This window comes from Pangasianodon hypophthalmus, chromosome 21, assembly GCF_027358585.1.
Source record: "Pangasianodon hypophthalmus isolate fPanHyp1 chromosome 21, fPanHyp1.pri, whole genome shotgun sequence".
NCBI lineage: Eukaryota > Metazoa > Chordata > Actinopteri > Siluriformes > Pangasiidae > Pangasianodon > Pangasianodon hypophthalmus.
The window spans coordinates 10,293,732-10,320,935 of record NC_069730.1 but is presented as its reverse complement, the minus strand read 5'-3'; the positions used below and the strand labels follow the sequence as shown (position 1 = coordinate 10,320,935).

Sequence of the window (27,204 nt, the reverse complement as noted above, 5' to 3'; positions counted from 1 at the left end):
GCCCTCAGTAGGTTGATTATTTTCATTTCCATCAAAGGATGTGGCATCCTTTCGTTCCTAACACATTACCCAGTCCATATCAGCATAGATATCCAGCATGATATTTTTCCCCATTGAGATCTGATGTGTTTTTTGAGCAGTGTATAAATGTGGTCAAATTGGAGCCTAACTTCATGGATGTTCACTGTTCACACATTCTCTCTGGCCACAATATTGAAATAAATATTCTGTGAACTCATTTGCCTTGACTCACAATTTTATTTTTCCACCACGTTCTTGACAGCAGACAGTACTGACAGCTTAACCCTAAGCTGTTTGAGTATGTCTCTAAGTGGAGCTGATAACTGATAGGTGGATGTTTGGTACAAACGCTGTGCCCTGGATTCATATACTGGGGTTTGGGTAACCAGTACCACAGTCTACCTACCCATTTCTGGCTGAACTGACAAAGACAGATCGTGTGTCAAAGAAGGTCAGGGAAGCACCTCACTCCCTTTAATAATTACCCTGTGCAATACTGTTGTACATCATTAACTACTGAACACCACCACAGTAACACTTCAGTCAGTATTAATGAGTTTCCATGTGTTGCACTTTACAATACTGTTCCAGGTTATCATTGTCTACTGAGGAACACCACAGTAACACTTCAGTCATTAGTAATGAGTTTCAATGTATTGTTTATACCATATCCATATAGTTAAAATTATTCAAACTACATTAAGTGATGTGTACAACTTGGTGCCATTATATTGGTACAAAGCATGGTACCTGCAGTAAGGTTTTAGCCCAGTTATCATTTCATAGCCTACTGGACTCTGTTTTTTTTACACAGAATCTCAAATTATGTCCTCTTTACTAGCACTTCTCAGTACATAGGGTATGCTTTAATGGTGTTGTAGAACCTACATCGTGCACTAGTCCATGTGGCCAATAGAATGTCATTTGAGGTTCAACCAGAGAAAAGCAACAGAGCAGCACTACTAAGCGCATGATGAAAATTCTGACAAATGTCAACATCAGTCTTAGGAAATACAAGTTGTTAGTATTTTATATTTGATTATATAATTGTTATATTAATACATGCACATCCAAAATTGCTATTACTTGTATATCCTTATAAATTTTCCATGGTTGAATCTCAAATCACATTCTATAAATCATACCCTATGTAGTGAGAAGTGCTAGTAAAGAGGAAGTCATTTGAGATTTTGCATTAAAAAAACACATTGACAGTTTGTGGAAATAACCAGGCTAAAATATTATTGTAGATACATAAGTATAAAAGAACATAAAATGAATATAAAAGTAAAAAGTAAATGAATATAAAAGTAAATGATAATATTGACATTTGCTTTCCTTTTTTTGTTTAAAAAAAGCAACGTGGGTGTTAATGTTTGTTCAGTTTCTTCTTCTAATTTTTTAATTGTTTCAAGTGATTAGGATATAACTCAATTAATTTGTCAGCCCTGTTTTGTACCATTATAACCAGCTCCAGGTTGTATGACTCACTTAGAAATGTTTGCATTTTAACTTTATAGTTATGAGTTGGCTAATGTTTGTGAACAAACTTTGATGTTGGCTTGACAGAGCCCGCTAAGTGTTAACAAATGTTGAAAATGTTAAAAATGTGTAACAGTTAAGATTGTAAATGTTAAAAGGCTAAAGGCTACTTGGTTGCTATGAACAGTTAAGCATAAAGGTTAAAGGGCTAAAGCCTATGTTAAAAAGTTAAAATGTTGCTAGCATATACAACTTGGTTGGTAGGGTTTTGCTAGGTGGCTGCTTTGGAAACCCAGTTGGTTACTAGGGTGGTGCTAGGTGGTTGATAGGCTAACCCAATTGGTAGCAAGGTTGCTGCTAGGCCACTATTATGCAAAACCAGTTGGTTGCTAGGGTGTTGCTAAGTGGATGCTATGCTATCCCAGCTGGTTGCTACAGTGTTGCTAGGTGGCTGTTATGGGGTCCTGGGTGGTTGCTATGGTGTTTCCAGAAGATTTCAATATGTTCACAGTTGCTTGCAAGGTTGTAGCTACTTGGTTGCTAAGGAAATTCAGCTGGTCGTTAGGGTGTTAATTGATTGCTATCATGGCCCAGCCGGTTCCTAGGGTGTTGTTCGGTGGCAGTTATGGGGTTCCAGGTGATCACTATGGTGTTTGCAAATAAGTGCTGCAAATAAGTTGCATATGAACATTTATTCTGTGAGCCTGGGTTGCATTTTGTATACTTCCAGCAGTAATTTTTTTTTGTCTATGAGAGAATGTGTCCTGTAGGTCTGTATAACTGGAATCTTCGTTTGTGTGCACAAGTGCTTGTACCCATTGCTGTCCATAGCTGTCCTCAAGATCGTTGACATTGCGATCATCCCAGTCAAGTCGCAATCCCAGAAGACTATAAGGCAGAAATCCATTCTCCGCCAATATCACAAAGTAGGTAAAGAACCCAGCCAGGGCCTGGATCATACCTACACACACACACACACACACACGAAAAAACGTGAAAGTCTTAAGTGAAAGCCACTTTATGTCTGCAACTTTCATTGGTTTATATGGCAATTTCAGAAACTGCTTTGCACCATTCCAGATCCCACTGTGGAAGCACTGTTTTATTTAAGGATCAAAGACATTCCACAACTCCAAGTTTTTACTAATGTATGCACTCCCAGAAAAAACAAGTCTGTCCCCCTGTATGCAGATAATGCTTACATGTATGCTTCCACATACAATTTTGAAGTACTGCCAGGTCTCATCTGATGGGAAGTGAGCACAGAGGCTATGGTCTGTTTGGGCAGAATGGGGCTATGTAACACTCTCTCTGAAATGTCATCCATATCAGTGCAATGGGCAGACATACAGCCATAGATTTAAACAATCATGCACAACACATCCTGACCCAAAGCCTCTGTTTCTGCTTTGTGCTTTGAACCATACATGGTAGTGAGCCGTCTGGCTGTTCACAAACAAATTGACTTCTGTTCTGCTGTAGGTGTTTCAAATTAACTAATTATCTGCTAGCTGCAAGACAGTACATCCCCTGTATGATTGTATTATTGGCCTGGTAGGTATACAGCTCACAAAGACAGGTGGTGTACATCCCCTAACTGCAGCCTCTTTCCTTGCAGTGGCTATACAGCGCCAGATAAAGGTGATGAATAGAGTATTTTCATCACCTGCAAGGCATGCTTCACACATTAACAATGGCATTATGCTGTAGTTAGGGCAGGGCTCTGTAAGTGTCTGTCACATATTAGGTTCCAAACAATTTGGCCATTGATCATGTCCTTTGTCCATCCCCATTGCAATAAACAACTTGCCATCCTCCTCTGAAATATACAAAGGTTTGTGAATGTTGACAGTTTCAACAGCTCACACAAGCCAAAACTGAGTACTCATCATGGAAAAGAGTAACTGGGAAAACTCCGATAGTTTGTATGTAACTAGCCCCACAAAATTTTGAACTGACAATGTTGTATAGAAATTACAGTTTAGTTCAATTCATATGGAGAGAAACTCACTCACTTAACACCCAGCCTATTTTTAAAAAATATTTTTCAGGTTTTTTTTTTTATTTACCTAGCTATGAATTTACAGGAATTCATACATGCCCTATCTACACACATATTCTCTATGTCTCTTAAAATTAGTACATTTTTGAATGTATATAAAAAGGTTTTGATTTCTGTAGACATATCCTTTTAGAAATGGTGGTCTCCCTAGTGGTCTAGCAGCTAAGGAACCCACGCTCTCACTGCCATGGACTGGGTTCAATTTGCGGGTAGATAACCAACCTAGCCACTGGGAATGTACTCTCATTGCTAGTCCCAAACCCAAATAAATTGGGAGGATTGTGTCAGGAGGGGTATCCAGCAAAAAATAACTGTGCCAAATCAAATATGCGGACAAATGATCCACTGTGGTGACCCCTAACTGAGCAGACAAAAGAAGAACATCCTTTTAGAAATGATAAGTCTGTGATCTAGGAACTTTGATGACAGGAGATTCTATGGCTTAATACAGTGAGGGCAGATATGATTAGTGTCAGACAGATATTTTTCAAAGTTATTGTCTCCCACTGGTTTTATACTGACCGTTCTTTGATGGCAAGCAAGGCGTGCTCAGGGCCAAACTGACTACTTGATGAAACAGTATTTTTAGAAACACTGGAAATAAATATGTATATTTAAAAAGTGAAGTGTCTATTTTAGAGGTAATTGGGGGAACCCCATTTTGATGAATGCGACCCTGTTGACTGATACTTAATCACGCAAAGCCACAATGAAGATTGCAAAGGGAATATTTTCTATTTTTAAAGATGTGCATCTTACTTACTAATAAACTATAAACTAAACAATATGAACAACAAAGTATAAATGAACAATAAACTATTCCTGAGCTATGAAACTGAGAAAACTGATTGTAAAACACCCACTAATTGCATTAATTGGGTTTTAAGGGTCAAGAAGGTTGCCTTGAATCATTTGACCTGACTCAAAACTTCACAGTGGGAAAAAAATTTGCAAAAGCACTGCTTTCTTTATTAAGTACAGACTCGCCCTTGTGTGAGAGCATGTGTCTTACCAATCTGCCCATATGCCATACTAATGAGTCTCTCGTTGACCAATTTGTCAGTTTTGGGGTTTCTGGGTTGGCGCTTCATAATGTCACTTTCTGCTGACTCATAAGCCAGAGAAATGGCAGGAACCTGGGAGATAAAGAGAGAGAGAGATGGAGAAAGAAAGAAAAATGTGACAGTGCTCAGTAGTAGTGTTAGAACAGCAGCAATGATATAATAAGTATTTGTGTAGCTGTGTGTGTGCACATGGAACAAGTGTTTCTTTGTCCTCTATGTCACATAAGAGGACAAAAGGACATTCATGGATTGAAAATGATGAAGACAAATAGAGAGACATAGAAAGGAAAATGAAGAAAGTGACTAAGTGAGAGTAGTCTTGTGTCTAGACACATAATTGTAGGCTGAATGCAGACCACTGTGATGGTACCTGGGGCAGAGGTATTTGTAAGGAATGAGTCTCTCTCTCTCTCTCTCTCTCTCTCTCTCTCTCTCTCTCTCTGTGCGTGTGTGTGTTTGTCTCTTACCATGTCAGTTCCCAAGTCAATGCAGAGGATGGTGACAGTGCCCAGAGGCAGAGGAACACTAGCAGCGATGAAGAGGAGAAAGGGAGAGATCTCAGGAATGTTGCTGGTAAGAGTGTAGGCTATTGACTTCTTCAGGTTATCAAAGATCAAACGACCTTCAGGAGATAGACAGAAGAGATAACAAAGATGACTCTGCAATTGATCTTTTTTCTTTTTTTTTTTTTATAACTTTAATATCCCTTTTCTGGGGCTCATGGCCTACACGGGAATTCTACTGAAGACTAAAGGCCATTGCACACAGTTGGCTGTATTGAGAGTTGGTAACTGAAGTTGTCAACTTAAGTCCAAAATTTATATCAATACTTATGTGGGGAAAGTTACTCATATTCAAACTCGGGTTATGCAGCTGCCTAAGTCGATTTTCTGGGCTCACATTCAGATTATGCAAATCACTCTGAGACAGGGTCTAGACCACCACCTTTAAAGACAAGGGAAAAAAAAATCAGGGATAGAAAATATGTACTGAAGAAGGAAATTTTAAAACATTTTATTTCTTCGTCTGCATGGAATATAAGCTATTTTATCATGCCTTTGTTTATTTTATTTTTTTTTCACTCTATTTTGAGTTGTTGAAATAAAATTTTTTTTTTTTTAATTATTATTTGATGTGCTCTCCCAGTGGTGGCTTGTCCATAGAGGCAGTATATATATTCATAGTATATATATATATATGCAGTATTCGGTCACCTGCCTTGATTCACATATGAACTTAAGTGCCATCCCATTCCTAACCCATAGAGTTCAATATGATGTCGGTCCACCTTTTGCAGCTATTACAGCTTCAACTCTTCTGGGAAGGCTGTCCACAAGGTTGAGGAGTGTGTTTATAGGAATTTTTGACCATTCTTCCAAAAGCGCATTGGTGAGGTCACACACTGATGTTGGTCGAGAAGGCCTGGCTCTCAGTCTCCGCTCTAATTCATCCCAAAGGTGTTCTATCGGGTTCAGGTCAGGACTCTGTGCAGGCCAGTCAAGTGCATCCACACCAGACTCTGTCATCCATGTCTTTATGGACCTTGCTTTGTGCACTGGTGCACAGTCATGTTGGAAGAGGAAGGGGCCCGCTCCAAACTGTTCCCACAAGGTTGGGAGCATGGAATTGTCCAAAATGTTTTGGTATCCTGAAGCATTCAAAGCTCCTTTCACTGGAACTAAGGGGCCAAGCCCAACTCCTGAAAAACAACCCCACACCATAATTCCTCCTCCACCAAATTTCACACTCGGCACAGTGCAGTCCGAAATGTACCGTTCTCCTGGCAACCTCCAAACCCAGACTCGTCCATCAGATTGCCGGATGGAAAAGCGTGATTCATCACTCCAGAGAATGCGTCTCCACTGCTCTAGAGTCCAGTGGCGGCGTGCTTTACACCACTGAATCCGACGCTTTGCATTGCACTTGGTGATGTGTGGCTTGGATGCAGCTGCTCGGCCATGAAAACCCATTCCTTGAAGCTCTCTGCGTACTGTACTTGGGCTAATCTGAAGGTCACATGAAGTTTGGAGGTCTGTAGCAATTGACTGTGAAGAAAGTCGACGACCTCTTTGCACTATGCGCTTCAGCATCCGCTGACCCCTCTTCGTCAGTTTACGTGGCCTACCACTTCGTGGCTGAGTTGCTGTTGTTCCCAAACTCTTCCATTTTGTTATGATAAAGCTGACAGTTGACTGGAATATTTAGGAGCAAGGAAATTTCACGACTGGATTTGTTGCACAGGTGGCATCCTATGACAGTTCCACGCTGGAATTCACTGAGCTCCTGAGAGCGGCCCATTCTTTCACAAATGTTTGTAAAAACAGTCTGCATGCCTAAGTGCTTGATTTTATACACCTGTGGCCAGGCCAAGTGATTAGGACACCTGATTCTGATCATTTGGATGGGTGACCGAATATTTTTGGTAATATAGTGTATATATATATATATATACACAGTCCCCTCCAAATGTATTGGAACGGTGTCACATCAGTGCCGGCATCAACCAGAAACTCCACTTCCCAGAACCCATAGCAGTGTACAAACATGGCTGCCACAAACTACAACACAACATGGTCAGTCACCCGAATTATAACTATGCACTCCTGTTCTCCATAACACCTGCACCTACATAAACAGACTTTAGACATTTAGCCAGTGTGCCCTAACCTGACTTACTAAGCCTTGCATTTTGTATCTTGCACCTACATCTGCTCAGAGGATGTGCAGACCAGCTGGCAGATGTTCGAATGCTGTTCATAGACTTCAGTTCAGCATTCAACACAATCATTCCTTAGCACCTGATTGGAAAGCTGAACCTGCTGGGCCTAAACACCTCCCTCTGTAACTGGATCCTGGACTTCCTGACTGGGAGACCTCAGTCAGTCTGGATCGGGAACAGCATCTCCAACACCACCACACTGAGCACTGGGGCCCCACAGGGCTGTGTGCTCAGTCCATTGCTGTTCATTCTGCTGACTCACAACTGTGTAGCAATGCACAGCTCGAATCACCTCATCAAGTTCGCCAATGACACGACCATGGTGGGTCTCATCAGCAAGAACGATGAGTCAGCATACAGGGAGGAGATGCAGCGGCTAACGGACTGGTGCAGAGCCAACAACCTGTCTCTGAACGTGGACAAAACTAAAGAGTTTGTTGTTGACTTCAGAAGAGCACAGAACGACCACTCTCCGCTGAACATCGGCGGCTCCTCCGTGGAGATTGTCAAGAGCACCAAGATTCTTGGTGTTCACCTGGCGGAGAACCTCACCTGGTCGCTCAACATCAGTTCCATAACTAAGAAAGCACAGCAGCGCCTGTACTTTCTGAGAAGACTGAAGAAAGCACATCTCCCACCCCCCATCCTCACCATGTTCTACAGAGGGACTATCGAGAGCATCCTGTGCAGCTGCATCACTGCCTGGTTTGGGAATTGCACTGTCTCGGACCGCAAGACCCTTCAGTGGATACTGAGGACAGCTGAGAAGATCATCGGGGTCTCTCTTCCCTCCATCATGGACATTTACACCTCACGCTGCATCCGCAAAGCCACCAGCATTGTGGATGACCCTGCACACCCCTCTCACACACTCTTCACCCTCCTGCTGTCTGGTAAACAGTACCGAAGCATTCGGGCCCTCACAACCAGACTGTGCAATAGTTTCTTCCCCCATGCCATCAGACTCCTCAATACTCAGAAACTGGACTGAAGGAACACACACACACACACATACATATATACACACACAACTGAGCATCCTCCATCCTCTCTGCAATTTTTTTTGCAAGTTTTTGCACATGTTTATGCTGCTACAATACTTATTATATTATACTGTACATAGGCTGCTACTCTTATGTTTACACTATTTCAGCTACTTGTATTGTACTCTTGTACTCTTTGCACTATTGTCACTAGATTCACTTTTAAACAGAACTGTGTACTGGTCGGTGCTGCACTGAGACTTACTATGCCCATTGTCTATCCCAGTAGTCATTGTACTGTCTTGTACTGTCTTGTGCTATCTGCACATGTTTGCACTTGTGCACTTTATGTATAAATTATGTAGTCCCTTGTAGTTCTGTGTTATTCTGTCATCTTATGTAGCACCTTGGTCCTGGAGAAATGTTGTTTCGTTTCACTATGTACTTGTATATGGCTGAAATGACAATAAAATCCACTTGAACTTACTATTCTGGGTTTTGATCTTGCCTTGTTGGCTAGTTTTTTGGATGTTGTGCTGTTTGCTAAACACCTGACTTTCTGCCTGCTTTTATTTATGGTTTTTGCTTCACATTTTCTCCCCAAATTCACTCATTTCCCAACAGGACAAATAATCAGGAGAAACAGCCCAGTGTAAGGGGTTTTTGTTGCAGTGCTCATGTTTTCTCTAGGCAAGAGGGTATCTCCGAACAACAACAACAACAAAAAAATAAATCAAACAATTCCTCAGCCTGCTCACAGGTAACAGCCTGACTTGGGCTACGATGGTTTGGTTGTAAGGAGGGGAACATTTGTTGTAATCTGACCGCTACGTGGAACTCTTCCAACGAGTTTTTCACCATTCCCCCGAAGGCAAGGACATTAGAGAAGAACTCCTCTCTGTAGACCAGGGACAAAGAAATACAGCTGAATATGCCTTCCGCATGCGTGAATATTTTCCGCACGCTCACAGGGGGAAGCAGATGGAACGGACCTGAACTCAAAGCCACCTTCTGCCAAGGACTGAAACAGGAAGTGCTCACAGAGCTGGCCTGCTGAGATGACATGACGCTCCTCGATTCCCTGATTGATTTAGCTATCTGTCTGGATCACCTCATCTACAACCCCTGGCAAAAATTATGGAATCACCACACTTAGAGGATGTTTACCCAGCTTTATAGCAAACAAACAAATCACAGATATGACACAAAAAAGGTTTTGTTCAATAGCTTGGTTTGTGAAATATACATAAAAAAAATTCAAGGACATTTTTTTTTTATTAATGCCATGTCTTTTTCCAAATCAAGTAGAGGAAAAAATTATGGAATCACGCAATGTTGAGGAAAAAATTATGGAATCATCAACAAAAAAAAACACAATTAATACTTTGTTGCTCCTCCTCTGGCTTTTATTCTTTGAGGCATAGATCTCACTAATGAAAAACAATATTCCCTGTCAATCTGGTTCCAACTTTCTCGAATAGCAGTTGACAGATCAGCTTTGCAGGGTGGAGCCTTAACATGGACCAGTTTTTTTACTTTCCACCATAAATTTTCAATTGGATTGAGATCCGGAATGTTTGCTGGCCATGTCATTGAGTTGATATGCCTTTCCTGAAAAAAAGCTTTAAAACTGTTTGCTCTGTGGCAAGATGCATTGTCATCCTGAAAAATTATTTCATCACCAAACCTATTTTCTATGGATGGAATGAGAAAATGTCCAAAATTTCACTGTACAACTGTGCATTGACTGCTGAGGTAATGACTGCCATCTCCCCTGGTCCTTTACCTGACATGCAACCCAATATCATAAATGAGTTGGGAAATTTGATTGGTTCAGGCAGTCATCTTTATATGTTTTGTTAGAACGGCACCAGACAAAAGTTCCAGCATCTTCTCCTTGGCCAATGCAGATTCATGATTCATCACTGAATTTCACTTTCATCCAATCATCCACACTCCATGATTGCTTCTCCTTAGCCCACTGTAACCTTGTTTTCTTCTGTTTTGGTGTTAGTGATGGTTTTCTTTTGGCTTTTCTATATATAAATCTCATTTCATTCAGCCGGTTTCTTACAGTTCTGTCACAAACATTGACTCTTGTTTCCGCCCATTTGTTTTTCATTTGTTTTGTTGTGCATTTTCTATTTTCAAGGCAAAGTTTCTATCCTGATGCTTTGACATCTTCCTTAGTCTGCCTGTATATCTACCTTTCATAACCTTCCCATTAAGTTTATACTTGCAACAAATTTTAGACACAGCTGACTGGGAGCAACCAACCTCCTTGGCCACACTCCATGTTGAAATTCCTTGTTGAAGGAGTTTTATAATCCTTTCCATTGTTTCAACTGAAAACTCTCTCATTGGAGCCATGTTTCCTTTCAATTAGCCAAGTCCAACAGCCCATTAAAGTGTGTAAGCACTCTCTTTTAACTGCTGACTTATTAGCATTTTTAGACTTGTCCCAGTATTTGTTTTAGAAATGGAAATTAAAAATTGATTCCATAATTTTTTCCTCAACATTGAGTGATTCCATAATTTTTCCTCTACTTGATTTGGAAAAAGACATGCCATTAATAAAAAAATGTCCTTGAATTTTTTTTATGTATATTTCACAAACCAGAATGTTAAGCTATTGAACAAAACCTTTTTTGTGTCTTTTTTGTGTGATTTGTTTGTGTGCTATAAAGTAAAAAAGCTGGGTGAACATCCTCTAAGTGTGGTGATTCCATAATTTTTGCCAGGGGTTGTATAACCACCAAGTGCATAAGGATGCTGTAAGTCCAACTCCCAAAACTGACCACTCAAAGCCTATGCAGCTGGATCGGACCAGGTTAAGCACCACTGAGGTGACGTTTCTACTGCGGTGACGCCAATCATTTTGTGGCACAAAGCGATTTTCTCCCAAGAAGGGCAATCAAACCCAGTCTTGCTGAGAGAACCACCACCACCACCACAGTCCATCCCAGTTTTTTTTTTCACCAGTCCTTTAACCTAAATGTGCAGATAAACACTCAGAGCTAAACATTCGGTGCTTATAGACTCCAGAGTGCCTGGGATTTTCATGGAACCTGATACAGTCATGAAGCTCAATATACCCACACAGCCATTGCAACAGCCATTAAAAATCCACACTTTTGATGAAGGACCCATAGGAAATGGTACAGTTACACTGTGTACCAAACCCCTCCTGTTCATGGTCAGCGCTCTCCACCAAGAATACTGTGACAATTGCTCTGGGTCGGGGCGAGAATGAGGACACAGGAGGCAGGCTTGGAACACCTCAAAACACTGGCTCTTTATTGTCCACTCAGACTTCACTCTCTTTTTAGCATTTTTATTTTAAACAAAACACACATGCAGCTCAGTGCAGCGCAGCTCTCACTCGGCTCCCTCTCTCTCTCGAGGACCTCATCTCTCTCCTTTTTACCCTTGCTTCTGCTCACTGCAACACAGAACATTCATTAATAGAATTCCCTGCAGGTGTGCATTCCTTACCACCCACCTCCTCAGGCTCGCCCTCCATTCACAAACCAGTGCTCAAGCACTCCCCCGATTCCACAAGTACATTTCCTTCCTCAACAACATCACAGCTAAACACCCCATCAAACAAGGATTTCAGAGAATGCACCTCCACGAAGTTCAAATATCATGGTACGACAAGGAAAACATGAAGTGGTCCTCTCATGGCCTGCTTCTTCCCTGCCTCATCATTGCATCGACCACAGTGGAGAGTCCCAAAACCCAAGCATTCTCAGACATCCCCATGGAGTATCAAGACGCAAGAAGTATTTAGTAACGCTAAAGTTAGTAGCTTACCCCCACACAGACCCTATGACCATGCCAGGGAGCCCCTACCAGGTACCATTCCACCATGAAATCCAATCTACACTATATGGCCAAAAGTTTGCAGACACCTGACCATAACAATGTGCTTGTTGAACATCCCATTCCAGATCTAGTCTCAATTTGCTGTTATCCTCCACTCCTCTGGGAAGGCTTTCCACTACATTTTGGAGCATGGCTGTGGGGATTTGCCCATTGAGCCACGAGACCATTAGTGAGGTCAGGTACTGATGCTGGGTGAGGAGGCCTGGGGGGCAGTCACTGTTCCAGTTCATCTCAAAGGTATTCAGTGGAGTTGAGGTAGGGCTCTGTACAGGCCACTCGAGTTCTACCACTCCAGCCATGGCAGAACATGTCTTCATGTGATAATGACAATGTGCACAGGGGCACTGTCATGCTGGAACAGGGTTATGCCCCTTAGTTCCAGTGAAGGGAAATTGTAATATTACAGCCTACAAAGACATTCTATACAATTGTGTGCTTCCAAATTTGTGGCATCAGTTTGGGGAAGAACCACATATGGGTGTGATGGTCAGGTGTCCGCAAACTTTTGGTTATATAGTGTATCCCCTCTCCTTAGCTGCATTACAACAGTGGTACATTTGTCCCTCCACCTCTCCTGCATTCTCAAGACTCTTCTTTGTGAGAAGGAAAGGAAGAGGACTTTAGACATGTATTGACTATTGTGGACTTAATCAGAACACAGTAAAATATCAATATCTCCTCCCTCTTGTCCCGTCTGCCCTGCCCTTCGTTCAGCCGAGATATTCACCAAGCTTAATCTGTGCAGTGCCTACATCCTCGATCACATCAGAGTGGGTGACAAGTGGAAGACTTCAAGTACTGCATCAAACCAAATGGGCTCTTTTGCACCCCCTCGACCTTCCAATACCTCATAAATGATGTCTTAAAGGACATGCTTGGAAAATTTGTGATTATTGATCTATTCACCCTCTCTGGAAACCCATGTTCAGCATGTTAAGTGAGTCCTTGCATGTCTCCTTGACAATCAGCTCTACGTGAAAGGGGAAAATGTGTAATTTGTGTTGTAATGTGTAATGTGTAAAAATGTGTATTTCATTTGTGGTGGCCTTCCATGGGTAGATCACAGGACCTGAGGGAGTGGCCATGGAGCAGGAGAAGGTGTCCGCTATCACCAAATGGTCCACTCCCAAGACTGTCAAGGGACTTCCAAGATTTTTAGACTTTGCTAATTTCTACCAAAGGTTCCTCCGGGGCTTTAGTTCCATCGCTACTCCCTTCACATCCCTAAATGGACCCGAGCATCTGGCATGGAACACAGCAGCCGATGAAGCCTTCAAGAAGCTCAAGACAGCATTCACCACCACTTCCATTTTTGAAGTGCCCTTAATCCTAAGTCATTCTGTTCCAGGCTCTGTCCCAAAATTTTGGAGATAACCCTAAACTCCCCCCATTGACTTTCTACTCTAAGAAGCTTTCGCCAGCTGAACAAAACTACAATATTGCTAATCAAGAGTTCCGGTTCCAGTGCGCCGCTGAGATGGCATCACTGACTAGTGCTCTGTGTAAACTTTGTAGTCTTTTGTGTTTTTTCTCTTATTCTTGTCTATTTTTGTAAACATTTTTGCTCAGATGACACTATCACTCATAATACAAGAGACAAACTTTACTGGACATTCAATCATTGTAACTCCAGTTACGGCACTTACGTGTTCCCAGTGTTGCCGGCTTGCATTCTAAGACGCCATCGGAAAAGGAGAAAAGGCAAACGTGCTGGTATTCTATGCAAATCCTGGAAAAGATGCTTCAACCCTCTTCTTCCCAGTATCCTGTTAGCCAGCATTCAGTCTCTGGATAACAAACTTGACGAACTTAATGCAAGAATCACATTTCAACAGGACATATGGAATTGAAAAGTCCTGGCTTTTCTGTTAGACATGGTTACACACAGCAGTGCCCGACACGGCCATCACACTGGTGAGATTCTCTGTCTTTCGTCAAGACAGAACACTAAACTCCAGTAAGAGCAGAGGTGGAGGGGTTTGCTTTATGATAAAACACTTGATGGGGCACTGCTGTTGCAGTCTTAGCAACACACTGCTCCCTGGGGCTTCAACTGCTTTCAATTAAAGTGCAACCTTTCTGCTTCCCCAGGAATTTAGTTCAGTCATCCTTACAGTAGACTACATTCCGCCTCACACAGACAAAACGAAAGCAATGGATGAAGTGTATAACACCATTAATGGACTAGAAATTGCAAACCCTGAGGCTGCTTTCATCGTTGTTGGGCGTTTTAATAGGGCAAACGTGGAAAGTTCTTCCCAAATACGATCAGCACATTAATTTTCCCACGAAAGGTGAGCAGACCTTCAGATCACTGCTATTCAACAGTAAAGGACAGTTACAAACCCTTCCCCCACCCTGCCTTTGGCAAAGGTGACCACATTAGCATATTGCTGTTACCTGCCTACAGACAATGCCTTAAACAAGAAAAAATGGTTTTTAGAGCAGTTCGCAAATGGAGTGAAGATGCCATCTCCAGACTCAAGGACTGATTTGAATCGACAGACTGGCAAATGTTACAAGATGAAGCAGGAGACAACATAAATGAATACACATTTCTTAGTCTGTGATAAGCTATGTCAACAAATGCACAGAGGATATTGTCCCAGCAGTCAATGTAAAGTCACTTCCCAACCAGAATCTATGGGTCAATGGAGAGAAATGTGGCAGGCTGAGAGTACAAACTGCAGCCTTCAACTCTGGGGAATTGACTGCCTACAAGAAGTCCACGTATGACCTTCAAAAGGCTACCGGGTCTGCCAAGAGAGACTTCAGGGACATAGTGGAGTCAGATTATCATGGCTCTGACCCCAAACGCATGTGAAGCGGATTGCACAATACAGTATAACAGACTACAAAGGCAGGAAAAGTAGCAATGTGCCTATGTCTGCTTCCTTACCAGATGAGCTCAACACATTCTACGCTCGCATTGAGGCAGGCAATTCATTCCCTGCTGTGAAAATACCTGCTGACCATGGCACCTGCCCTCTGGCTCTAACTACACTGAAGTGAGAAGGGCCTTTAACAGAGTCGACGCTCGGAAGGCACCAGGACCTTACGGACGTGTCTTGAGGGCCTGTGCTGACCAGTTAGCAAATGTTTTCCCCTAACATCTTTAATCTCTCTTTGAGTCTGACTGTGATCCCCAAATACTTCAAACAGACCATCATCCCTGTCTCCAAGAAAACTCTTGTCTCCTGCCTGAATGACTACCACCCTGCAGCACTGACATCAAAGACCATGAAGTGCTTTCTGCTTCCTGCACTCTGCCCTGAAACACCTGGAGGAAAGAGACACCAATGTGCAGATGATGTGTATTGATTATAGCTCTGCATTAAATACTATCATCCCTACCAAACTCATACCAAACTCATAGTCAAGCTGAAGGACCTGGGACTTAATCACATGTGTAACTGGATTCTATACTTCCTGACAGGCAAACCCTAGGTGGTCAGGATTGGCAGCCGCACATCCTTCACACTTGCACTCAACATTGGTACCCCACAGGGATGTGTGCTCAGCCCCCTCTTGCGCTCCCTGTTCACCTATTACTGCTCTGCTAAGCACAGCTCCAACATCTTCAAATTTGCTGAAGATACAACCATCCTGGGACTCATCACCAATGGTGACAAACAGACAGGAGATCAGAGCATTTTTAACATGGCGTAATGACAACAATCTCTCTCTGAATGTCAGCAAGACCAAGGAGATGACTGTGGATTACAGGAAGTCACAGAGAGGGGGGTCATGCTCCTATCTACATCAATAGGGTTGAGGTGGAGAGAGTTAAGAGCTACAAGTTCCTTGGTGTTCACATCTCCAAGGATCTCTCCTGGAGCCTCCACACAGACACAGTAGTAAGCACACCCAGTCAACGTCTCTACTTTCTGTGGAGACTTAAAAGGTTTGGCATTTCCTCTGACATCATGTCAAACTTCTGCTGCACCACAGGGAATATTCTGACTGGCTGCATCACTGTTTAGTATGGCAGCTGCTCTTCCTCCAACTGCAAAGCTCTTCAGAGAGTGGTGAGAACAGCAGAGCTCATCACTGGAAATAAACTCCCGGCCTTACAGAGCATCTACCAAACACGCTGTTTGAGGAAGGCCCACAGTATCATTAAGGACTGCACTCACCCACTTTTTCACAGATCACAAGAACCTAAAGTACCTGAAAACAGCCAAGCACCTGAACCCTCACCAAGTCTGGTGGGCCTTGTTAATTGCTCACTTTGATTTCATGCTCTCATTTAGACCCAGCTCCAAGAACACCATGGCAGACTCTATCCCACCTGTACCCCACAGAAAACAAGGACCAGAAGGTGGAACATATACTGTCACTCTCCTACTTTGTGAGTGCTATAATGTGGGACAGAGACAGAGAGATCGCTCATTCACCAGTACAGCAAGTTCCTCCTGAATATCCACCAGACAGAACCTATTTGCCACCTAAGAAGTAAGCTCATCACATGGGCACACATGACCCCAACCACAGGACATTCAGGCACACAGGACATACCACCTGTTGAAGGTGAAGTATTGGTGGCCTACTATGGTAATGGACGTCTATTCATCTCGTGATGCACTGCTGCACTGATGCACTGTTTCTGAAGGACCTTTTGCTCTGAAAACCAGGAAGATTTGGCTCAATTTCTTCCTTGGGCTGAATATGACCAGAACTCACTGTGCCACTCAGCCACGCAACTGACCCCTTTCCAGTCCATCCATGGTCATCAGCCACCCTTATTTCCCTGGAACACTAACACCACAGATTCACCTGCAGTGGATGAATGGTTTAGGCAGAGTGAACAAGTGTGGGAGAATGCACACAGGCACTCAGAAGAGGTAGCTTAGATAAACAAGGAATTTGCTGACCAACAGGAGAAACCCCACAGTTCCAACCTGGTGACTGAGTATGGCTGTCAAACAAGGACCTTAGAAACACACAAGGATGTAAGAAGCTCAGTGCAAGACACATTGGCCCATACGCGAGATCCTCCACTGCATCAACGTCACGTACAAGCTGGACCTCCCAAGCCACAGTATTATTGATGGCTAGCACGCGTCACTTCCTGTTTTCGAATTGTTTTGCCGGGAGTTTCTTGCCTGCATCGGCGTCTTAACTATACTGTTTCTTTCTTTTTTTAAATCAATAATATCGCGCTATCGTTTTCATCTGTTGTATTTTTCACGTTCTCTTCTACCGTATTTTCATTTTTTTTTTTCTCTCGAAGTGCACTTTTGTATTTTGTCAAGACAGCGAGCGGAGGCCATTCACACCGGATCCACGCCGTCTACAATAATATCAACAAATCTTCGACTAAGGTGCGTTAAACAACATGTCTAACATTCAGCTTGTTCAGTGTGTTGAGTGCAGGATGTTTAGTCACTCTTCCTCCGTCGTTAGTATTAACTTTATTTGTGATAAATGCATGTTAGTTAGCTCTCTGACGGAGAAGATTGCTGCATTAGAGGTGCGCATCCAGTCTCTAGAGAGGGTTAGTGAGAGTGAGAGCAGCGTAGTTTCTGTAGGGGAAAGTCTGGATGCCTTAGGCGGAGTTAGTAATCCCCCAACTCCGGCATTAGAGCCCTCACAGCGGGGCGAATGGGTGACGACTCGGCGGCATAATCGCAAAGCCAAAGCTAACGCTAAGGCTCGCCCACAGGAGCACCACTCCTCTCCGCTTCACGTGTCCAACAGGTTTGCTCTCCTCAGTGAAGCACCCGCTGAGAAACCTCAGAAACCTCTGAGAAAGAGCTCTGGTTATAGGTGACTCTATCTTGCGGCACGTGAAATTAGCTAGGCCTTTAGGGGCACCAGCAGCTTTAGTTAGGTGTATACCGGGAGCCAGGGCGCCGGACATAGCAGGTAATCTTAGGGTCTTAGGCAAGCACAGGTTCTCAAAGATAGTTATTCATGTAGGAGCTAATGATATACGCCTTCATCAGTCTGAGGTTACTAAGATTAACTTGGTAGAGGTGTGTAAATTAGCGAAGGCGATGTCCGATGCTGTAGTATGCTCTGGCCCCATCCCAATGCGGCATGGCGATGTAGCTTACAGCAGGTTATGGTCGCTGAACTGCTGGATGTCCAGGTGGTGCTCCGAAAACAATGTGGGCTTTATAGATAATTGGACTAACTTTGAGGGCAAGGCTGGCCTGTTAGGGCGGGACGGTGTCCATCCCACTCGGGAAGGTGCTGCTCTCATTTCTTGCAGCATAGCACATAGTCTCAGAACAGGCCTAGTTAATCGGTGACAATCCAGGGCCAAGGCCAGGGAGCAGACAAGCAGGCTAAACCGACCGTCTGCTAGCTGCACTGAGTCGTCACTTAGGTTCCACCGTATTGAGACTGTGTCTGTTCCCCGAGCTAAACAAAATTATAGACATACTCAGACAGTTTGTTTTAGTAATCTAATTAACATAAAATTAAACCATACCGAATGCATAGCCAGCACCGTTGATCTGAAGCTAGGACTGTTGAATATTAGATCTCTTACGTCTAAAGCGCTTATTGTTAATGAAACCATTACTGATCAGGAGTTTGATGTACTGTGTTTAACAGAAACGTGGATTAAACCAAACGAGTTTGTAGCATTAAATGAAGCTAGTCCTCCCGGGTACAGTTACATACATCAGCCCCGTCTAACTGGCAAAGGAGGAGGCGTCGCAGTAATTTATAATGATAATCTAGCCGTCACACAAAAACCTAGTCATAAATTCAACGCATTTGAAGTTCTTTATTCTAACATAACATACGTAGCCACTAAAAATAAGTCTACCCAGGTGATTCCAGTAATTATTATTTACAGACCCCCAGGGCCATATTCTGAATTCCTGTGTGAATTTGCAGATTTCATCTCTAACCTGGTTGTTTCTTTAGACAAGGCATTAATTGTTGGAGACTTTAATATTCATTTTGATAATCCAGATGACCCTCTGAGAACAGCAGTTGTGTCCATTCTAGATTCTGTAGGGGTTAATCAGAATGTAATAGGACCCACCCATAGTGGTGGTCACACTCTTGATTTAATACTAACATTCGGATTAAATATAGAAAATATAGTCTCATGTCCACAGTCTGAAGCTATCTCAGATCATTACCTCATCTCATTTAAAATGTGTATTAATCATAGTATATGCACCTTGCCACGTCACCGTGTCAAACGTACGTTCACGTCAACAACTGCACAGAGTTTTATCAGTAATCTCCCAGATTTATCAACCATGATTGGATCACCGTCTGATCCCGAAGAACTTGACCAGGCAACTGAATGTTTAGAATCAACGTTCTGCAACTCACTAGATAAGGTAGCTCCACTTAAAAGAAAAATAATTAGGGAGAAAAAGCTAGCACCCTGGTATAGCGATCACACACGAACTTTAAAACAGACCACTCGAAAACTAGAACGTAAATGGCGTCAAACTAACTTGGTAGTATTTCAAATAGCATGGAAGGAGAGCCTATTGAGCTATAAGAAAGCTCTTAGTGCTGCTAGATCAATGTATCTCTCCACCCTAATTGAAGATAACAGAAATAATCCTAGATTCTTATTTAATACTGTAGCAAAATTAACTAGGAATAAGACCACAATAGAAACACGCACACAATCATTATATAGCAGCGATGACTTCATGAATTTTTTCAATGGTAAAATTGAAAATATCAGGCTAGAAATTCAGACTATTAATTTAAAACCGGACAGTTCTATAACTAACCCTGTAGATGATAATATGATAATATTAGATAAACAACTACAACGCTTTAGTCCCCTTGAAGAGACTGAACTAATTTCACTAATTTCATCATCAAAATCATCAACCTGTATGCTAGATCCTTTACCTACTTGTTTCCTCAAACAGATAATTCCTGAAACAATCAAACCTCTTTTAAAGATAATCAATTCTTCCCTTAGCATTGGCTATGTACCTAAATCTTTTAAATTAGCAGTTATCAAGCCCCTGATTAAAAAACCTGACCTCAATCCCTGTCAACTGTCCAACTACAGGCCAATATCAAACCTCCCCTTTATTTCCAAGGTCCTTGAAAAGGTTGTAGCACAGCAGCTATGCTCATACTTACATAGGAATAACATTCATGAAATGTATCAGTCAGGATTTAGGCCTCATCATAGCACAGAGACAGCACTGGTAAAAGTTGTAAATGACTTACTACTGGCCTCTGATCAGGGTTGTGTCTCCTTGCTGGTGCTGCTTGACCTTAGTGCAGCTTTTGATACCATTGATCATGCTATTCTCCTCAATAGACTAGAAAATGTAGTAGGCATTAAGGGAACAGCCCTTTCCTGGCTCAGGTCTTATTTGACTGATCGTTATCAGTTTGTAAACGTAAATGGTGACTTCTCTTCTCATGCTAAGGTAAAGTTTGGTGTTCTGCAAGGCTCTGTTTTAGGCCCACTGCTCTTTTCTTTATATATGCTACCTCTGGGCAAAATTATTCGTAAGCATGGTATTAGCTTCCACTGTTACGCTGATGACACACAGTTGTATGTTTCAGCAAAGCCAGATGACAGACACCAGCTTAATAAAGTTGAGGAATGTGTAAAAGACATTAGAAACTGGATGCTTATTAACTTTCTCTTACTTAATTCTGACAAGACAGAAGTACTTGTACTAGGACCACATGCAGCTAGAAGTAAGCTTTCTGATTACATAATAACTCTGGATGACCTTTCTGTTTCATCATGTGCAGCAGTAAAAGACCTTGGTGTGATTATCGACTCTAGTCTTTCTTTTGAAGCTCATGTAGATAATATAACTAGGATTGCTTTCTTTCATCTCAGAAATATTGCTAAAATAAGAAATATATTGTCACTACACGATGCAGAAAAATTAGTTCATGCTTTTGTTACCTCTAGGTTGGATTATTGTAATGCCTTACTGTCTGGATGTTCCAGTAGATGCATAAACAAGCTCCAGTTAGTCCAGAATGCAGCAGCGAGAGTCCTTACTAGAACCAGAAGATATGACCACATCACCCCTATCTTATCCACACTGCATTGGCTCCCAATCAAATTTCGTATTGATTATAAAATACTACTATTGACCTATAAAGCACTAAATGGTCTCGCGCCACAGTACCTGAGCGAACTTTTGGTCTTTTATGATCCGTCACGCCTACTCAGATCAAAAGACGCAGGCTATTTGTTGGTACCTCGAATAATGCGGGCTACAGCTGGGGGTAGAGCTTTCTCATACAAAGCCCCACAGTTATGGAACAGCCTTCCACTTAGTGTTCGGGGCTCAGACACAGTCTCAGTGTTTAAGTCTAGGCTGAAAACATATTTGTTTAGTCAAGCCTTTTGTGAATAGTTTTCTTAGGTACAGGGGCAGGTCTGGAGGGTTTCACAGGCATAGAGTGTTGTGGTGAAATGGGATGTTTGGATGCTGTCGCCCCTCCACTCTCACACGTTCACTCAGGTTTGTCGACGGTGGAGTGGCTGGCTGCCTTATGTCCCAGGGTGCCCTCATGTCTGTGTTAGCTTCTGGCTCTCCCTTTCAGTTATGCTGTCATAGCTAGTCTTGCCGGAGTCCCTGCTTGCACTCTGCATGCAAAGTACATCGTGCTTAACCATTAGAGGACAAAAGCTCACCTAACAATCTCTTCCTTTCTCTCCATCTCTCTCTCTTCCTCACTCTCTGTCGAGCTACACATGCTACTTCTGAGATGCCAGTGATGCCAGTGATCCTGACCCCTTCTGCTCCTCCTCGCTGCCTGACCCATCCTGATGCCCTACTTCTGGTTGGAGTTCTCATCGGTTGAGTTCGCTCGCTGCTGCTGGGGGTGGCCCCATATGGACTGCCTGAAGAACTGTTTGGATTGCTGGGGATGGTGCCACCTGGGGGCTGTGGAGATGGCTTGGGGATCACATATGGGGAGCTGTACTGTAATGGCTTGGGACTGCGATTGCTGTAGTGGCTTTGGGGCTGCAGTTGCCACGAGCAGCTTCGTACTCAGGACTCCATCAGTGGACAGTGGATAGATTTTAACCAGCCGGACCTCTTGCAAATACTGTGATGAATTTATTGGTTGCACAATTGCACTATTTGTCCATATAGTACACAATAGAAGGGATTTATTTATAATTGCACTATCCGTTGCACCCAGATGAGGATGGGTTCCCTTTTGAGCCTGGTTCCTCTCAAGGTTTCTTCCTCATATCATCTCGGGGAGTTTTTCCTTGCCACCGTCGCCACTGGCTTGCTCATTAGGGATAAATTCACAGTGATAAATTTAAATATTTACAATATATTTTTGTGAATCCATTTATTTCTGTAAAGCTGCTTTGTGACAATGTCCATTGTTAAAAGCGCTATACAAATAAAATTGAATTGAATTGAATTGAGTATTAGCACCCTCATTTCACGTATCACGCCTCAAGCACATCACACCAGGACCACTAGCATCTGACATTTCCCCCACCACCCCAGTGGCACCACTGGACAAGACAACCCACTTACCTGGTCAAGAACATCAGGAAATCATGCCACAAAGATGGGAAGTTGGAGTACCTCATTGAGTGGTGGGCTATGGTCCTGCAGAGCAATGCTGGATTCCAGCACACGACGGTCTTGACCCCCTGATCTGCCAAAAATTCCATGCCAAGCATCCCAAACGATCAGGTCCTTGCTCTAGAGGCAGGCCTAGCAAGAGTTTGGGTCCCGGAGTGAGCTATTCAGGGGGGTGGTTAGGGTTGGCGGGTGGTGTCTGTCATGTCAGGAAGTAACACTCAGTGTGCCCTCACCTGAATTACCAAGCCTTGCATTTTGTATCTTCTGGTTTTTGATCTTGCCTTGTTGACTAGTTTTTGGATTTGCCCATGTTGTACTGTTTGATGATCGCCTGACTTTCTGACTGCTCTTGTTTTTCTTTTTGCTTCATGTTTTGGAACTGTTTGCCAGTGTCTTTTTAATAAAAACACCAACCTGCACTTACATCTGCCTCTGACTACATCACATGACAAGGGGCAAGGCCATTTCTTTTGTTTTTGCTATACACTAAAGACATTTGGGTTTGAGATCAAAAGATGAATGAGACAATAGATCAGAATTTTAGCTTTCATTTCCTGATATTTACATCTCGATGTGTTAACATAAAACATGACACCTTTGGTGGCAAATGACCCAATTTTTAGGTGAGCAAAAGTATTGGAACAGACAATATTAAAGTAAATAAAGCTTAATATTTTGCATATCCCTTGCTTCCAATAACTGTTGTGTTGGCAGTGTGGTTTGGGTCATTGTTTCATTTGGTCATTTGCATCTTGTGGTATGGCCCCTATATTTCTGCTCTTGAAGTCTTCTTCGAAAGGTGGATTGTGATACCTTCACCCCTGACCTGTGGAGGTTGTTGTTGATGTCACTGACTGTTGTTTTTGGGTTTTTTCTTCACAGCTTTCACAATGTTTGTCATCACCTGGTCTTGTTTTCCTTGGCTGACCTGTTCGATGTCTGGCCGTTAGTACATCAGTACTAACATCAGTACATTAGTACATCAGTGGTTTCATTCTTTTTCAGGCCATTCCAAATTGTTGTATTGGCTAACAAATATAGGCTCAAACCAAAGGTGTCATGTTGGGGCATTAGGAATAAATTCACAGGGATAAATTCAAAATATTTACAATATATTTTTTTTACTTTTTTTGTGAATCTATTTATTTCTGTAAAGCTGCTTTGTGACAATGTCCATTGTTAAAAGCGCTATACAAATAACATTGAATTGAATTGAATGTTCTACATTGTTAACACATCTAAAAGTAATCATCTGGAAATGAAAGCTGAAATTCTGATCCATCATCTCACTCATATTTTGAACTCAAACCCAAATGTCTTCAGTGTATAGCTAAAACAAAAGAATTGGTCTTGTCATTCCAATACTTTCAGAGAAGAATGTATATCATATGTTTAACAAATGTTAATCTTCCTCATTCACAATTCCATACATTTTAGTTTCCATTGAAATACCAATTACCTTTTTTGAGTGACCAATGCAGTTTATAAAATAAAATGCTATTTGAGAGACATGTGGATCTGTTGATCTGCTCACCCTTCTAGATATTGTGCAGTTGTAGAGCAGTGTGCTCACTGCCCCCATTTACCTACACAGAGTTATTTTTGGACATGGTGGTCAAAAATGGGAGCTAAAAGAGGCTCCAATAGAAGCTCATTGGGGGAGGGATCACACTGCTCTATGCTTGGGGTAGGAGCAGTGGACAGTTAATGACAGGGCTGCCAAAGCTGTCTAGTATTAAAATACTCTGTGGCCACCTAGATCTTCTTTTATAGAAAATATTCAGCATTAAATATAAGTGCAAACAGTGTGTATGATGTACAGAACACTTTCTACTGAAATACATTTTGCAAAGATTGGGATAAGGAAAGTTGGATTATGGAGTGGATAATGTATGTACATCAGAAATGTGTGTGCACCATGGTGACCTTGTTTCACACAAAAAGGCAAGATAAAAAAGAAAAATGTACCTCCCTTTTCCAATGTCCAAATTATATGGGATAGCTTCAGTTCTTTTTTGTGGTTTTAAGATGTAAATTGTCTGGAAATGTAGTTTTGCTGAAACCTCGCTTTAAGTAATGACCTTAGCGCTTCTGTCTACCTTACTGTATCAAACATAATTGCAAAAAGGTACATCTAAAACCACTCAAATTGAGCTGTAAGTCTGTATGCAAGATGACTATGTTGTTGAGTTTCAATGGCCTATTACAGGGTTACTTTTAAAATTGACTACATAGTAGCCTACAGACTAAATCAACTGTGTTTTTGTTTGAGGCTATGCTGTTTATGTTATTAAATTTTATTAATGTTGTTCTTTCCCAACAAAATCTATGGTCAGGAGCCACTGTTGTGCTCTCCTGTTAAGAAAACGTGACCATGGTTTGAACGACAAGGTGAATGAGCAGTCTTTTGCTATGCAGTGTAGTTCATAATTTTATAAATAAAAATTCTGTCCTCCATGTGAAAAACATTTTCCTACAAGATACTATTAATAAACAGTGTCATATTTTTGTATTTAATACCACCTCAACTCTTTATTTCTTTACCCTTCTAACTCTCTGTCTTTTCTCTCTATCTTACCCTCCTCCACCCCTGTTACAATGGATGCGAAGTTGTCATCCAGCAGGATCATGTCAGCTGCTTGTTTGGAGACGTCAGATCCTGCTATTCCCATGGCAATGCCGATGTCAGCCCTCTTTAGAGCAGGAGAGTCATTTACCCCATCACCTGTCACTGCCACTATAGCACCCTGCAAATGCAAACAACAATTACACTTTGGCCCTAGTCCAATGCCAACAACCTTTAAACAGCATCACTTAAACAGCATCCAAAAAACTGCCATACCTCTAAGGCCTACCATTTTGTACAAGCAGCAATGTATAGTCTCTTGAGAAGAGAGGCAGTCAACCTCCACCTAAACTTTTCTGAACGAAGCCCAGATGGCCTGGCATTATGTCAGGGTGGAGTTGTCACTCTTTCAGCTCTTCATCTGGTCACTCTGGATGAGAGATTGGGTGAACTGTGGTAGTTTAAGTTAGAGACCACATCAGAACTGTCTGTCAGAATTCTGTCAGAATTCCTCTACAGTCATCTGTGGTCATTTATTCAAATTCTAATCTTAGGTGATCTTCCCTAGAGGGTTGTACCACCAAGGAAGCATAAAAACCTTGGGGTTTCAGTATGATAGCCGGGTTCACAACATTCACATGTTGGCTTCATCTGTATCACGACACAAGTTTACAACTCATTAAGTTGAGCCTCATCAAGTCCTGTGGGCAATCACTTTAAAAAGGGCAGAGGTCACACTGGCTCAAATGCTTGTTGGAAAAGCTGGAGATGGAGCAGATTAAGGTGGTAAATTTTACAGCTGAAACTATTATAATGAATTCTGTTTAAAAATTCAAATATATAATAATGGCAAAAAGCATACTGTCGCTGCTGCCAAGGCACGTGAAAAAAAACAACAGACCTTGTAAATGCAGAAGTTATAACACATAACATCATTTTATATTAGTTCACATGACACTTAACTGTAATTGCAAATGAAATAACTCATTAATAATTGCAATAATAAAAAATAATTGTCAGTAACTGTGGCTGCTGTCTCAACTGTGTTAGATGGTCTTGGCAGCAGATAAAGAAAAACTACAAAAATATTATACAAAGTTGTAAGTAGTGGTTATGGGCATAGGCTACTTGTTTAAATGTTGTTGTCCATATACTCTATCCTTTGTTTCATTGTTGTGCTTATGACAAAGTTCTCTGGTGATATTTCTTACAACTAGTAGGAAAAAGCATTTAAAAATGGTGGTGGGCCTCCATCTCCAGATTATAAATTGGTTAAAGAATGGGAGAAGTAGAATAGAATACAAGTAAACGTAAATAAAATGTTAATTAAGTAGCTGTGTAAACATTAAAAATATTGAGTGTTTTTTGTCTTTGTTCAATAAGACGGCTAAAGCCTTGATATCACATTGCCACAGTAGTCTATACAAAGTCTTATATGTTCAAATTTCTCTGTTAACAATGTTGTTTTTCCTGCTTAATCCATGGGGTAACAGACTTCCTCCCAACCTAGGATCTCTACCTATAGTCATAGCAGGGTGACCTCTGAGGTAAATCAGTATTTTAAAAAAATCTGAATCATTGAGCATTTTAACATCTTCCAGCCCTGTGTATTTTTAATGTAAGGGTGCCATACAAAGGAACCCTACAATGAGACATGGAGTACAACCTAGTGCAAACTGAGTAAATCAAACTGTAAACTGAACGGCTGGATTATTGAAAAATGGTATAGTATTGCCATGTTGAAATGTGTTTTAATGTACTTTGCAAATAATCTTAATGTCTTAATATAGCCTTTACTCCTTCCCTTTTAAGAAAAAATAAAAATCACTAAATTAAACAATTGATCAAATAAACAGTGGACACATTTGAACAATAACAAATTCATTA

The 27,204-nt window shown here is 41.8% G+C and overlaps 1 protein-coding gene across 4 annotated transcripts in view; it reads right to left on the bottom strand.

The window, feature by feature from the left end:
- atp1a2a (ATPase Na+/K+ transporting subunit alpha 2a) overlaps positions 1 to 27,204 on the bottom strand; it is a 74,034-nt gene that overhangs the window by 13,381 nt on the left and 33,449 nt on the right. For 2 of the 4 annotated variants that reach the window (XM_026925209.3, XM_053227530.1), the window contains 4 exons: positions 25,330 to 25,498; positions 5,097 to 5,251; positions 4,578 to 4,701; positions 2,319 to 2,464 (listed from right to left, as the gene is read on the bottom strand). The exons of 1 other annotated variant lie outside the window; for it this stretch is intronic. In XM_026925209.3, the coding sequence (XP_026781010.1) occupies positions 2,319 to 2,464; positions 4,578 to 4,701; positions 5,097 to 5,251; positions 25,330 to 25,498 (594 nt within the window). Of the gene's footprint in view, positions 1 to 2,318; positions 2,465 to 4,577; positions 4,702 to 5,096; positions 5,252 to 21,832; positions 22,233 to 25,329; positions 25,499 to 27,204 lie in introns of those variants that run through there. One more of the 4 variants, XM_053227531.1, reaches the window with a different exon arrangement.